Source organism: Pimephales promelas, chromosome 3 (assembly GCF_988280905.1).
Source record: "Pimephales promelas chromosome 3, fPimPro1.hap1.1, whole genome shotgun sequence".
In the NCBI taxonomy this organism is placed as follows: Eukaryota; Metazoa; Chordata; class Actinopteri; order Cypriniformes; family Leuciscidae; genus Pimephales; species Pimephales promelas.
The window spans coordinates 39,421,003-39,434,417 of record NC_142771.1 but is presented as its reverse complement, the minus strand read 5'-3'; the positions used below and the strand labels follow the sequence as shown (position 1 = coordinate 39,434,417).

General features: G+C 38.4%; 1 protein-coding gene across 1 annotated transcript; it reads right to left on the bottom strand.

Moving 5' to 3' along the window:
* Positions 1 to 270: 270 nt before the first annotated feature.
* On the bottom strand, positions 271 to 1,779 carry rasd4 (rasd family member 4). Its single transcript, XM_039665511.2, has one exon. The coding sequence runs from the start codon at positions 1,637 to 1,639 to the stop codon at positions 1,013 to 1,015; it is 627 nt and encodes a 208-aa protein (XP_039521445.2). The 5' UTR covers positions 1,640 to 1,779; the 3' UTR covers positions 271 to 1,012.
* Positions 1,780 to 13,415: the final 11,636 nt, after the last annotated feature.

Genomic DNA, 13,415 nt, shown 5'->3' with positions numbered 1-13,415 from the left:
ACTTCATATCCAATTTCGCTTCAGTTAAAATAATTTTGTTTTAATAATATTTAAATATATCGGGAAAAAATGCCAACAATACTGAGTAAGAAAATATTTTTTTTTCTGTAGCGCAGTGATAAAGAATGAATAGATATTTCCAACAAGTTTATCACAAATTTGGTACAGGTGAAACTTGAAAACTGAAAATATCGTGCAAAAGTTAATTTATTTCAGTAATTAAACTTAAAAGGTGAAACTAATATATTATATAGACTCATTATACAGATTTCAAGCCTTTATTTGGTATAATTTTGGATTACAGCTTATAAAACCCCAAATTCAAAATTAGAATATTGTGAAAAGGTTTTCATAGCCATAATCATCAAAATTATAACAAATAAAGTCTTGAAATATCAAACTTTGCGTGTAAGTCTATAAAATACATTAGTTTCACTTTTTAAGTTAAATTAGCTTTGTGCGTTGACACATTTCAAATTCTCTCAACATAAATCCTGCCAGAAAGCCTTTGATCAGCAATTAGTTATTTATTTTTCTTTAACAAGTTACAAAAAAAAAGACATCAGTGCATCATACGAGTTTTCGACAGAATAAAAGTGCTGGTATATGCAACTGAACAATGAACACAGTGACCTTAATACTTAGTGCAATGATTTGTAAACCAATGAATACATTGGCCATACAGTCAAATTATGATAATAAACATTTATGACATTGCTAAATTGCAATGCTTTAGCATTAAAGTCGGAATATTTTAACGTATACGATAGAATCGACGACACGGATCACACAACTGAACGTCACGGTCAACACATTCAACAGATTCTGTGCACAAACGCAACAGTTCATTGTCTTTTGATCATCCTCCCCTTTCTCTGGATGCTGATTTTGGAAGCGGGATTATGGGAAGTTTCGCTATGTAACAAAAGCGTCTTCGCCTTAAAAGAGCCTTCCACATCATCGAGGAGAACCTCGACCCATGCCGTCCTCGCTCGTCGTTTTCTCGCGGGCGTTAGGAGACCGAACAGCTGTTGGCCTTGTTCATGGGCGGCCGCAGACCCTTGTCTTTGGGAATGGTCTCCCTGCGACGACGCAAGGCCGGGCTGAGGCGGCTGGGGAGGTTGGCTTGCTGGAGCAACTCCCTGAACACCTCCATCACGTTCTCGTTGTCTTTGGCCGAGGCTTCCAGGAAGCAGTTGTTCCAGTCCATCTCCACCTTCGCCAGCACGTCGTCCGCGGACACCCTTCGCTCGTGCAGTCGGTCGGTCTTGTTGCCCACTATTACGATGGGTGTGAACTTGTCCTCCTTGACCTCCAGGATTTCCTCACGCAGGCTCTTGACGGCCTCGAGGGATTCGGGGTCGTCCACGGAGTAGACCAAGGCGAAGGCGTCTCCGTTCTGGATGGAGAGCTTCCTCATGGCCGGGAAGGAGTAGCTCCCGCTCGTGTCCATGATGTTCACGGTTACTTTGACCCCGGCCACCTCGTACTCCTTGCTGTGGAGCTCCTCCACCGTCCGCCGATGTTTGGGCTCGAAGCTGTCTTGTAGGAAACGTTTAATCAGGGCTGTTTTCCCAACACCTGCCGCTCCCATGAACACCAATCGCACCTCTGTCTTTTCCTTGCCTTCCAGAGACATGATTCCCAATCCCAATAGTGAATGTAAGTCTGAGAGTTTGGATTTGCCTGTTTCCCCTGCAGCTTCAAACTCGTGGATGTTTCTGATTGTGGCAGTCTTGAAGCATGAGATGGTTTCAGCTGCATCTGTGTTTTGTGTGTGTTCTCGTGCCCTATTTATGGCCTTTCTCAATGGCTGGGAGGGATTCCAAGCCCTCTTCAGAGCTCAGCCAATCAGCTTGCGGCAGCAGCTGCTCTTGTTAAACCACTGGCCAATGGCAAGACACTATGCAGATGAGATACAAGCCCTTGCTGTTGAGGTAGTGGAGAGCTGTCAGATGGGGTTTGCGGCTTGGAGACAGCGCTTGTCGGGTTTTTAAATGTGTGAATTTAATTTGCCTAGAGCATTTTGCCAGTTTATATATTTGCTTGCACAATTTGTAGTGTGTGTTACGCCCTGCAGTAGGAGAATCATATTTTGGTCCTCAAATTTGGTCCTTAAAAGAAACATTTTTAATGATCTAAATAATATTTTTTCTAGTATAAAGAACCTTTTGTGGAATGAACTTCCTTCAAGGAGACAGCAATCCCAGTTAAAAAAAATTATGATTACCTGTGTTTTTATGTGGTGGATATAAGAGAGTTTCAAATCTGTCACGTACAGGCATTGTGTGAGAGATATAGACCGAGAAAGACAGACAGATTGAAACGGCATTCGATTAAAAGTGTCAATTTTACAATTAAATCACAAATCTGTGAAACGTTGATCTAATATGCCACACAGAAACACCGCATCAGTATTTTACATTAGAATTGATCATAGTTTTGATCATAGATTATTATGTGGAATAAAGTGCCACAAGTCTCAATCCAAGTACATCGCTGTAAGAAAAAAAGCTGTAGATAAATGGAACATTTCCTGGGGGTTTTCTGCCAGGACATCATCCGTTAAGTTTACAGACTTGTCCCTAAAACACACAGTGTGTAAATTGGGTAAATAACCTGTGAAAAATTAACATTACATTGGGCCCAATTTTTATATGTAGGTAAGTCTAGGTATACTTGTATAGCACTTAAAAAATGGTTATTTAAAATGCTTCACACATTTGAAATAAATATACACACAAACGTCAAGTTTTATACCATTTCAGATCAATACAATGAATAATAAAAGAAAAAAAAGAGAAAACTTAAGTTTAAGGCACCAGCTGTTTTCTTAACTTAAAAGTCAATTAGTTGTACAAACCTGTATATTCGATCAACATAATATATTAAGTTAAACAAACTTACAGTTAAACCTCGATTTTTAAGTTTACTTGACTAGAAATATGCAGTTTCTTAACATAGAAATGTAGAGTTTGATTGCATTTACAAACTTAAAGTTGGAGTTAAAGCTGCAGTAAGGAGTTTTGAGAAAACGTTGACTTATGCTACGTTCACACCGGACGCGAGTGGCGCGTCAGGCGCGAATGATTTCAATGTTAAGTCAATGCAAAGACGCGTTATGCGCGTAAAAATTTCTGCGGCGCGAATGAGGCATGGAGCGCGGCACGTAAGACACGAATATGCCTCATTCGCGCGAATTGAGCGTCTGACGCGTTAAGCGCGAATGATTTAGTTAGTGCCATTTGTGCATTCATGTGTTTGACGCGAATTCGCATCTGGTAGGGCAGGTGGGGCACAAACCCCTCCCTACCTTCAAAGTGGGAAATGGCAGAAAAAGTTTGAGAAACACTGAAATAGAGAGAAGTTCCTCCGGCTACTTAGACACGTGTCTGGTTGGGCAACATGACGTCATGACTTTTGCGTAAACATACACGCCACTTTCGAGTCAAGTATCTACGCATTTTGAGCTATCCGCATGTATCCACGTGTATGTCTACGCCATTAACGTCTGATTCCGCGTGACTGAACACGCCGTCAAATGTCTGCGCGAAACGAAGCAAATTGTAGATCTACATCTGGGGAGCAATCTTTTTTTTTTACCTAGGATGGTAAGGGAACAGTCATAAATGCCATTAACCCCAGTGACGGTTCGGTTTAGGGACGGGGTTGAGGTAAGTCATATATACAGTAATAATGTTAAGTCAATGGCGTTCATAAACACGCCGAAAAGCGATTATGCGTCTTGATTAGAGCCAGACCGATAAAGGATTTTGAAGGCCGATACCGATACACATATTTGTTGGTTTTAAAATCCGATATATCGGCCGATATTATTATTATTTCAGAAACGCACAACAAAATATTGACAGATTTCCCTAACATTAGTTATTTGTAGTTATTTATGAGTTTTAACTAAAATAATATGATAATGCATTTTAAAAAAGAAACTTGTTTCTATTGTCACAACAGAACAGAGGAACATCAAAATATATGAAAGTTCTGATAAATAAAATAATAATTAGCCCCTACATTGCCTTATAGTTATAAGCTGCGTGATTCGTCCGTTTTTATTTTATTTTTGAAATATTCATTTATCGGCCATTATAACTGCCGATACCGATATTTTTAGAAAATGCCTAATTTCGGCCGATAATATCGGCCTGCCGATATATCGGTCTGGCTCTTGTCTTGATAGCACGCCAAAAATGGATATACGAATTGGCGTGTCATACACGCGCTACTTCATGAGATCAGTCTGGGTTGGGAGACCTCATTTTAAACAAACCCCGAACAAAGGAGAGTCTGCTGGCGAAAAGAGAACGTGACAGAGCTCATAATCTTCTCCAATAAGAATAAATGGACTGGGTTTTTGTCCATGGGGAATTGATTGAATGCTTGGTATTGATCGATCTCATGTGAGTGACAGGCTGTCAATATTTTCAGTATTTCAAGAATTACCCATTTTAGCTTTAAGAGTCTCAGCCCATACCCCTTAGCTGAGGTAAAAAACGAAACTGTAATTGATGGTTTACTGCTTTATTTCCTCTCTCCCCTGACTCTGATGTGCTCGAATGTTTGGCTCAGCTTGACAAGAAGCAGTTCTTCTATCTTAACCTCTATTGTTAGAAAAACACCACTGACAATAATTCATTAAGCCTCAATTCAGAGTTTGTATGTGATATAAGCTCATTGTGTTCATATTATTGTCTCTATATAGCTCATATGCTGCAGTTTCTCTTAGTTATACTATTGTTTTTTATCAAAATTGCAAAAATAGTTCATGCATTCAAAAGCAAATAATAATCAACTTCAAATAAGGATTGTATGTAGGAAAAAACATATCATCTTAAAATAAAAGACTTGAAATGTTTTTTGACTGTATTGTGTATGATAAATGTGGCTCAAACCAGGCAATTTATCCAGAGGATTATTACTTTTTTAGTATCTCAGTGAGATCCCAGAATGCCCTTCTGTTGAGCTTCTACTCATACCCGTTTGAGCATGTCTGGAACGGGGAAATGCGAAAAGTTAAGTGCAGATGAATACATGCTTATAAATAATTTGCACTTTAATGATGCTTTTAAAGTAAAAATGGAGATATGTTCTGGAGTTTGGAGCTGTGATTCAAATGTGTCTCGGTCTGAATAGAAATGATGCTCAGAGAAGCAAAAGCTGAGAGGGTCATTTTCTCCCGTCACATTTGCGATGTCCCCTCATTAGCTTGTGAACATTAGTTTACTGAATAGCTCAGAAAGGAAGAGACCTAATGTCGCACTGTGAAGTGTGTTTGTAGAGTTTGAGCTTGAAATTGCTGCTGTTATTTCTTTTTATTTGTAGGCAATGAGAGCTGGAGAATGTAAAACAATCAATGTAAAATACATAAAAATATAGGTTTTCACTAAAGAATGATCATGATTTAATCACGTCTATGTACCAATGTATCAATACATGGTAGTAAACAACATTTCCATACAAATACTGGTACTAAAACACTTTGAATTTTTGAGCACAGTTTTGAATTCGTACATTGAAATGGACAGTTTGAAGTAATTCATGGAAATTAATTGAACTATACTCTAATGCCCTTTTGCCAGAGACTCAATGGAGCTTGAAAAGCCTGAAAAAGTTCGAAAAATGCGTCAAAATTTTTTTTCCGTCTGTAAACTAGTAAAAATGTGTTCGGTCGCGTGTGCCTAAGACACTACGCTTAAAGGAGTAGTTCACTTTTAAAAAAAACTTTTGCTGATAATTTACTCACCCCCATGTCATCCAAGATGTCCACGTCTTTCTTTCTTCAGTCGAAAAGAAATTAAGGTTTTTGATAAAAACGTTCCAGGATTTTTCTCCATATAATGGACTTCAATGGGAACCAAACGGTTCAAGGTCCAAAAGACAGTTTCAGTGCAAACTGTTCAAAGGGCTTTAAACGATTCCAGACGATGATGAATAAGGGTCTTATCAAGCGAAACGATCACTCATTTGTTAAATAAATAACAAAGTTTAAGATTAATAAGCTCAAATGCTCGCCTTGCTCTGTACTGCAATGCGCGTTCGTTACTCTCCTGTTCATCAAAATTAACGAATATTTTTCCGAGTCGTTTGGTTCATTCAACGAATGAAACGAACGAATTGACTCTGAAAAATATTTGTTCATTTTGATGAACGATCTCTGTGTAAACAACAAAAACACGAATCTCTGAAGACGATGACGTCACGTACATGCATATTACGTGTTCAGTCTATAGTGTTTCATCGCCACCTAATGGCCTGGCAGCAGAATACAGCGTTCTTATTCGTTTTCACGGATCCGTGTGAATCGTTTTGAATATGGTTTCTCTGTACGCGGAGCTTACAAGCTTATAATTTATTGTGTAAATGTACCCTCAGTTTCATCATCATGGACTTTTAGTTTGTCTTCAGTTTCCTGTTTCCCTTTGTTCTATTTTCCCGCCACTCGTTTGTCTCCTTGGTTACTGTCATTATGAGTTTTGCGTTTCAGCTGTATTTGATTATCATCTTGTTCGTGTTTACTTTAGAAGTTGTACCCTCACAGTCACTCTTTGTCACCGTCACGTTGTGTTTGCTCGCCTGCCGTTTGGATTGTTTGCTCGTATGGATTATTAAAGCCTATTTGATCCCTGGTCTTCCTACATCCTAAACGTGACACAAAATAAGAGAAAAACATGACATTTTGTGCAGTTGCTGCTAATATTTAAAAACTTACACAATGAAATTTTGATATATTGATCAGATATTGTGCATAAATCTCAGTTTTCACTCTATATCTCCCAATAATGTCTTAATGATAGTATTTAAATCCTTAATTTTATGATTAAATCTCTGTAGTTTTAAAATTGGATATTACAGTTATTACATTTACTATATACAAATCATTAAAGATTTCACAGCAAAAATACATGTGAATACCAGATGGGATGTTTTTTAAAAAAATGCTTTTTAATACTTAAATGTATTTTACTTGCTAAAATTTAATTGTATCAAAAATTTTACAGTAGGTTTAAATATTTGTAACATTCTCAACAAGAAATAATGACAAAACTAGTCTAATGGCGATCTCTTTAGAAAACGACCAGGTAATATAAAAAAGACAATTAAAATCATTGTGTTACTCAGAATTTGGTAGCGGTTTATTTTGCAGTCCTATTCCGCATGGACGTACTTATTATAATAATTGGGTAATAACTACTCCTAAACCACCTGCACCATGTAGTTACCGTATATTAACCAGTACTTGTTTAGGTAAGTGCATGTAATGTAAAATAAAGTGCAACCCAGAATTATTAATTTTATATCACCAGAAATTTCATCATAAATGTATCATGAACAATCAATATTGTTATGCCAAATGTGTCTGCCTTCTCCATCGGTTTACCAAGTATTATATGTTTCATGTGACACTTTAATACATTTTATGTATAGTGGTTCAAAGAGGCCATGACATAAGATAAAATAAGAAACAGCACTTCTATACATGCGGTTCCAGACTTGTCGGGTCAAATATAAGTAGTTGCATGTTTCAAAGCTTGATAAACAAGGTCAGGCATGTGTTGATCTGATGAAATTCTTTAAAAGATCAAATCCCTGCTCAACATATTTTACATTTGCCATCTCCAGTGCTGATTGTGGATGTATCTGAACGCTGAAATGACACATCAGACCCAAGCGGACCGCTGTGATGTGTCAGCCACTTGCATCTGCATTTTATTACGCAGGATAAGTTTAGAGCAGTTGTGAAGTGTTTCCGCTGCAGCAGAGGCCAATTCAATTCAGTAGCTCACTTATTCTGAATGTTCATTTATATACTAGGTCAAGAGCACTAGTGGCCTACATTTATAGCAGACATGTATTTCCCTTTCATCTTTTTTCCGAAGATCCTTTCAAAAAAGCCCCAGCCAACCAGCTCAAAAGTGAATCACATAATAAACTCTTTGCTATAGGGCTATTTCGGTAAAACTTGACGACCGCGCCACTGCGGTGGTTGAGTTTCCGGCAAAACACTTTTTTTTTTTTTTGTATGTGAATGCGGTTTTACATGAATATTATGAAAGGGGTGAAGCACAAAGCTCTGTTTACCAAAACAACAATAGATTAGCAATTAAATGTTACGTCACAGCCATGAAAACGTTTGGATTCGTGACGAATGAGAACGTTGCGTGAATGCGTGAGCCCATACATTTAAAGGGATACTCCACTTTTTTTGGAAATAGGCTCATTTTACAACTCCCTCTGAGTTAAACCGTTGAGTTTTTTCGTTTTTGAATCCATTCAGCCGATTTTCTGATATTTATATGAATATCAGTAACCAGACAGTTTCTGGTCTCATTGACTTCCATAGTAGGAAAAAAATATACTATGGAAGTCAATGAGACCAGAAACTGTCTGGTTACTGATATTCTTCTAAAAATCAGAAAATCGTCTGAATGGATTCGAAAACGGTAAAACCCAACTGTTTAACTCTGGAGGAGTTGTAAAATGAGCCTATTTCCAAAAAAAGTGGAGTATCCGTTTAAGCTTTGTCTGCTTTTTATTCTATTTTGCGATCTGGTCACTCTATTATCGGCGAATAATATAAGAATATTCCATTAGTTATTCCACTGGACGCGGCGGAATATCGTTTCTTTTCCCAAATCTTCAACTCACGTCTCACCCATTTTCGCAAAGGGATTGTAAACGTTTCTTTTTTTGGTTCGCTTTTAAAGGACAACTCCGGCGCAAAATGAACCTTTAGTCTAATTACACATTGTTACCTAGTCAACCGTTATCTGAGATTTGTTTTCATGATTGCCGAATGTAAATAGTTTTATCTCTAAAAACAGTTTAGCCTATAACGCTAGTATAATGCTAGTATATAGGGCATAAAGTAATGACAAATTAAAATCGCTTGTTATTACCACTAACACGGCTCAAAATAGCCCCACAGTAACATGGTAGCATAATAAGGGTCCCTACATTCAAACCGAAGCATTGAGAACTTTGTCAGTGTCCATACAGTTTAATAAGAAGATATTTTATACACACAGTCAACTTCGGGAATACAGGAAGAAGCCATCTTTGAAAAATAGTCTCGACCAGTCGATCTACGAACGCCGATCCAAGTGCGCTGGTGAGATGTGAATAAGGTGATAAGGTGAGCGCGAACAGTAGGCTACGTGTACATATTGAAGACAAGTAAACGGTTTGTGTTTGTGTTTCTACTGGAAACAACGGACCATATGAGATTCTGCACAGTTCAGCGCACTTGGATCGGCGCTCGTAGATAGACTGGTCGAGACTATTTTTCAAAGATGGCTTCTTCCTGTATTCGCGAAATTTACTGTGTGTATAAAATATCTTCTTATTAAACTGTTTGGACACTAACAACGTTCTCAATGCTTCGGTTTGAATGTAGGGACCCTTATTATGCTGTCGTGTTACTGTGGGGCTATTTTGAGCCGTGTTAGTGGTAATAACAAGCGATTTTTATTTGTCAATACTCTATGCCCATATATACTAGCATTGAACTAGCGTTATAGGCTAAACTGTTTTTAGAGATAAAACTATTTACATTCGGCAATCATGAAAACAAATCTCAGATAACGGCTGACTAGGTAGCAATGTGTAATTAGACCAAAGGTTCATTTTGCGCCGGAGTTGTCCTTTAAGTAGGCTTATTATATTCACATTCTTTACTTTGGTAAAGTAGAAAAACGCTACTAAAGATAACCTATGTTTTTACTTGCACGCCGAATTCTTTTTAACACGGTTTGTGCTTGTTATTATACTTGCTAAGGCACGTCAAGATTATTTGTAATCCGTGCTTCACATACGCGGGTGATTTTAGTCTCGCTTTCTCTGGCGCCGCAAAATCAAATACCTTGTCCATGTGGAAGATTGTGATAAAATTGCGAAGTGTGATGATTCGTTGATGGAAGTGCTCATGTGTGTTACGAAATGGATGTTTGAGCCTTGTTTATTATTAGTAGGGCTGGGTAATAAATATCGATTTCTCGAAATTAATCGATTCTCATTTTTACGAACTGATATCAATTCTTAAATCTCAAGAATCAATTAGTCATCCTGTTTCATTTGAATGAATGGGACATTGTATAGCGGCTGCGCACATCCAACAAATCGCAATAATCTTTGTCCTTTGTTACTATTGATATGAAACAAAGTCTCAATTTTCAAATCACGTCCATTTTCTTTAGAAATTCAAAAACATAAATAACGTTTTGGCGCTGTGGCGTGAGATCGCTCTGGAGAAGCAGCAGCGCTGATCTCTCTTCCGGCTTAATAATACCAGTTACAGCGCCAAATAAACATGAATGAGCATCTGAAAGTGTGTTAAAGGGGTCATGAACTGGCTTTTTAAATGTTATTATATTGTTGTCTGAGGTCAACTTATAACGTTCGCTTGGTTTTTGCATTCAAAAACATCAAAATGAACAAGTAATAGGCTATTTTGTACCCTGGTTGTGAGCCTACCTAAAAAACAGTCGGTTTTTATGGGCGTGTCGCACTGAAGACTTGGAAGTAAACGCCCACTGCTGCGAGTGGAGAACAGTTTTGCATATTATAATGAGTTTCACTCACCCGTCGGTGTACGTGGGGGAAAACGTCCAATGTTGTCAAATGGCAACCGGATTCGCCCATACATGTTCAACCCAGAGTCCGTGTGTTGCACAATATTCCTGTCAGATCCAATATAGACGACACAGCACCGTTCTTTACTCTTAATCGGTCTGCAGATCCAGTCTTGTTGACAAAACAATCCTCAGTGAAATGAAGCGAACAGACGACGATGTTTTTTACCTCATCAACTGGAACGTCATTAAAAATAAATTTTATCCATGCAGTCCTATTGGAATCCACAGGAAGCTTATGCAGCGACTGTCTTGCACAACCAGGCACTGCACAATATTCTGTATTGCTCGGTAGCGATCCAGTTTGTCATCACGAGGTAAGCATGTACATGTATGATACTTATGTGTGTAATGCGCGAATCGGTGGGCGGGGCTAAACCTGCCGTGGTGAAGCAGGCGTTGATCATCTTCTGCGGGGGTGGTGTTTTATCCTCTTTGTCGTCATAGTTTCCCACTTTTAAAAACGAGTCGTTTTTAGAGGCTGTGTCAATAAAAGCTTTTATTGGACTAACAAGGACGTTTTCAGTTCTGAAACTTACAGGATATTCTTATAATATGATGACCTCTTAGATGTCAAAAGCTCATGGAAAATTTGATTTCTCAGTTCATCACCCCTTTAAAAGATAGAGTACAACTTATCGAAATCCGTATCATGTCACATTGATTCGCTCAATCAGCGTTTCAACCGTGGAAAGACGTCAGTTAAACAGCTTGTAATCAATGTCATGTATCGTCATATTTACCTCAGAAAACCCACATAAACTCGTTAGTCAGCTAGAAAAAAAATAACTCCAAAGAGGAGCATTTTGCTAAATATATACACCATATTACATATGCATTATAATCTTAATGTTCTTCAATATTTAATGCATATTTGAATAAATCTGGCAAGTTTTTATGACAGCCACCATTTAAATGTTTATATTTCATATAATCTTCTTATTATAAAAATAAATAAAAGTGTAATTTAAGTGTTTGTGTAGCTACAAAACAGTTTTATTACCTTCATATTAGGCTAATAAAGCCTATAGGCTACAACTAGACTCCCATAGTTTACAGCATTAGTTAAGAGATTTGATTTCCTTGAGAAAATTTGCCATTTATTGTAACTGATATCCAAAATAATCAATATTGAATCGAATCCGAATCGAAATCGAATCGAATTGCAAGCTTGTGAATCGAAATTGAATCGAATTGTGAAATTTGTGTCAATACCCAGCCCTAATTATTAGCCTATTATTTTATTTCAAAATGTATTTAATTGAGGTGTATATATATATATATATAAATAGGTGGTCGGGGGTGTCTATATACAACACATTCTCTTCCTTTGGCCTCATATAGGTGACGCCATATGACATTTCGTCGAAATACTACGCACATGACACCCTGCGCAACCGCCGGTGGTTGGTCCATTACCATTGCGGTGGTAAAATACTGTCAGCCACAACTCTACTCTGCTGAGGATTCTGGGCCGAGAACAGTTTGTAATTGACCTATCGGTAAGCCCCTCCCCTCAATCAGAAATGAGCCAATGGCAGTTGAGCATCAGTTGCACGGTGGACCAGAACTGGGACATCTTTAGGTTTCAGCGCTATAGAGAAACATTGGGAGATCCAAAGCTCTCATCGGTTTCATGGTCTTTATGCTACAAAAATGGTCAAACGTTCTGCCTTGGGTACATTTCAGTGCCTCTCCATATTAAACTGGTTAAATTGTAAATGAATTGAATCTTACCCCTTGTTACATGAACAGTGTAGTTCATCTGCAGTCGTGACGATTTTCCCGATTGCATTGTGATCTATAAACCCTTGCTTCCAAATTAATCTTGTTACCCAACACATTTATTTTAAAATCTTTTACATACCCCCGTCCATGGCATATTTGAGTCCCACTTGAATGTTCCGCGATGAGAATGTGGTCCTTCTGTCCAAAATTGATAAAAAACATTTTGGGATAAGTTTTTCACACTGACAGCTGTCAGTGCAAGACAGTTAGCAACTCCATTTGTTTGTCCTAGATAGCGACAGTAACTAAGGGGGGCGGGGCTTATCGATAGGTCAGTTGTACCGTGCCGCACCTTGCTCAAGTGGACATATGACTTGAACTTTTCTTTGCCGTTCTTAGAACCGTTTGGAAAAAAGCGGCTACAGTAAATGAACTCGTGAATTACAGTATCATGATCTACACGTGTGTAATTTCATAAATCTCAGCCTCTTGCGATGTGAAAATTGCCCTAATTTGCGATATTGCCCTGCTGCACAAATCAGCAAACCATGCAATCCTCCATCAGAGCCATTTTACGATGACCTACAACTGCGGTTGCAGAGAAGCAGATCAAGCTGACGATTATTTGTCGTAATGAGAACACTGTGCACATGGTCGTTCTCGCAGTCCGCTGCGGCCGCACATTCATCATCCGCCTCGTGGGCAGAAACACTCAAAGACGTCAAGGGGATCATTTTTGAGCTCAGCCCGCCGGGCACTGACTCATATGACTCATTCAAAAATGTTAACGCGAGTACTCTTTTAATCGGCGCACAAAAACCTTCTTTACCGATGACCTAGTTTCAGAAGCTCCGAAGGCATGCGGCCTAATGGGATTTGTATCATTCAGGAGCTTTTGGGCTGAAACCACAAATATTAAGAAGGCTGGAGTGTTATGTAGACATTTCATTGACGTTTCTGAGCCTAAAATGGAGGGGAGGGGAAATAGTCTTTGCTGACTCGTTCTTTATGCAGGAGACTGTAGTCAGACTTCTATTCTGG

Excerpts from the sequence above, each read along its gene's own strand:
- rasd4 (XM_039665511.2), bottom strand. The coding sequence starts at position 1,639 with ATGTCTCTGGAAGGCAAGGAAAAGACAGAGGTGCGATTGGTGTTCATG.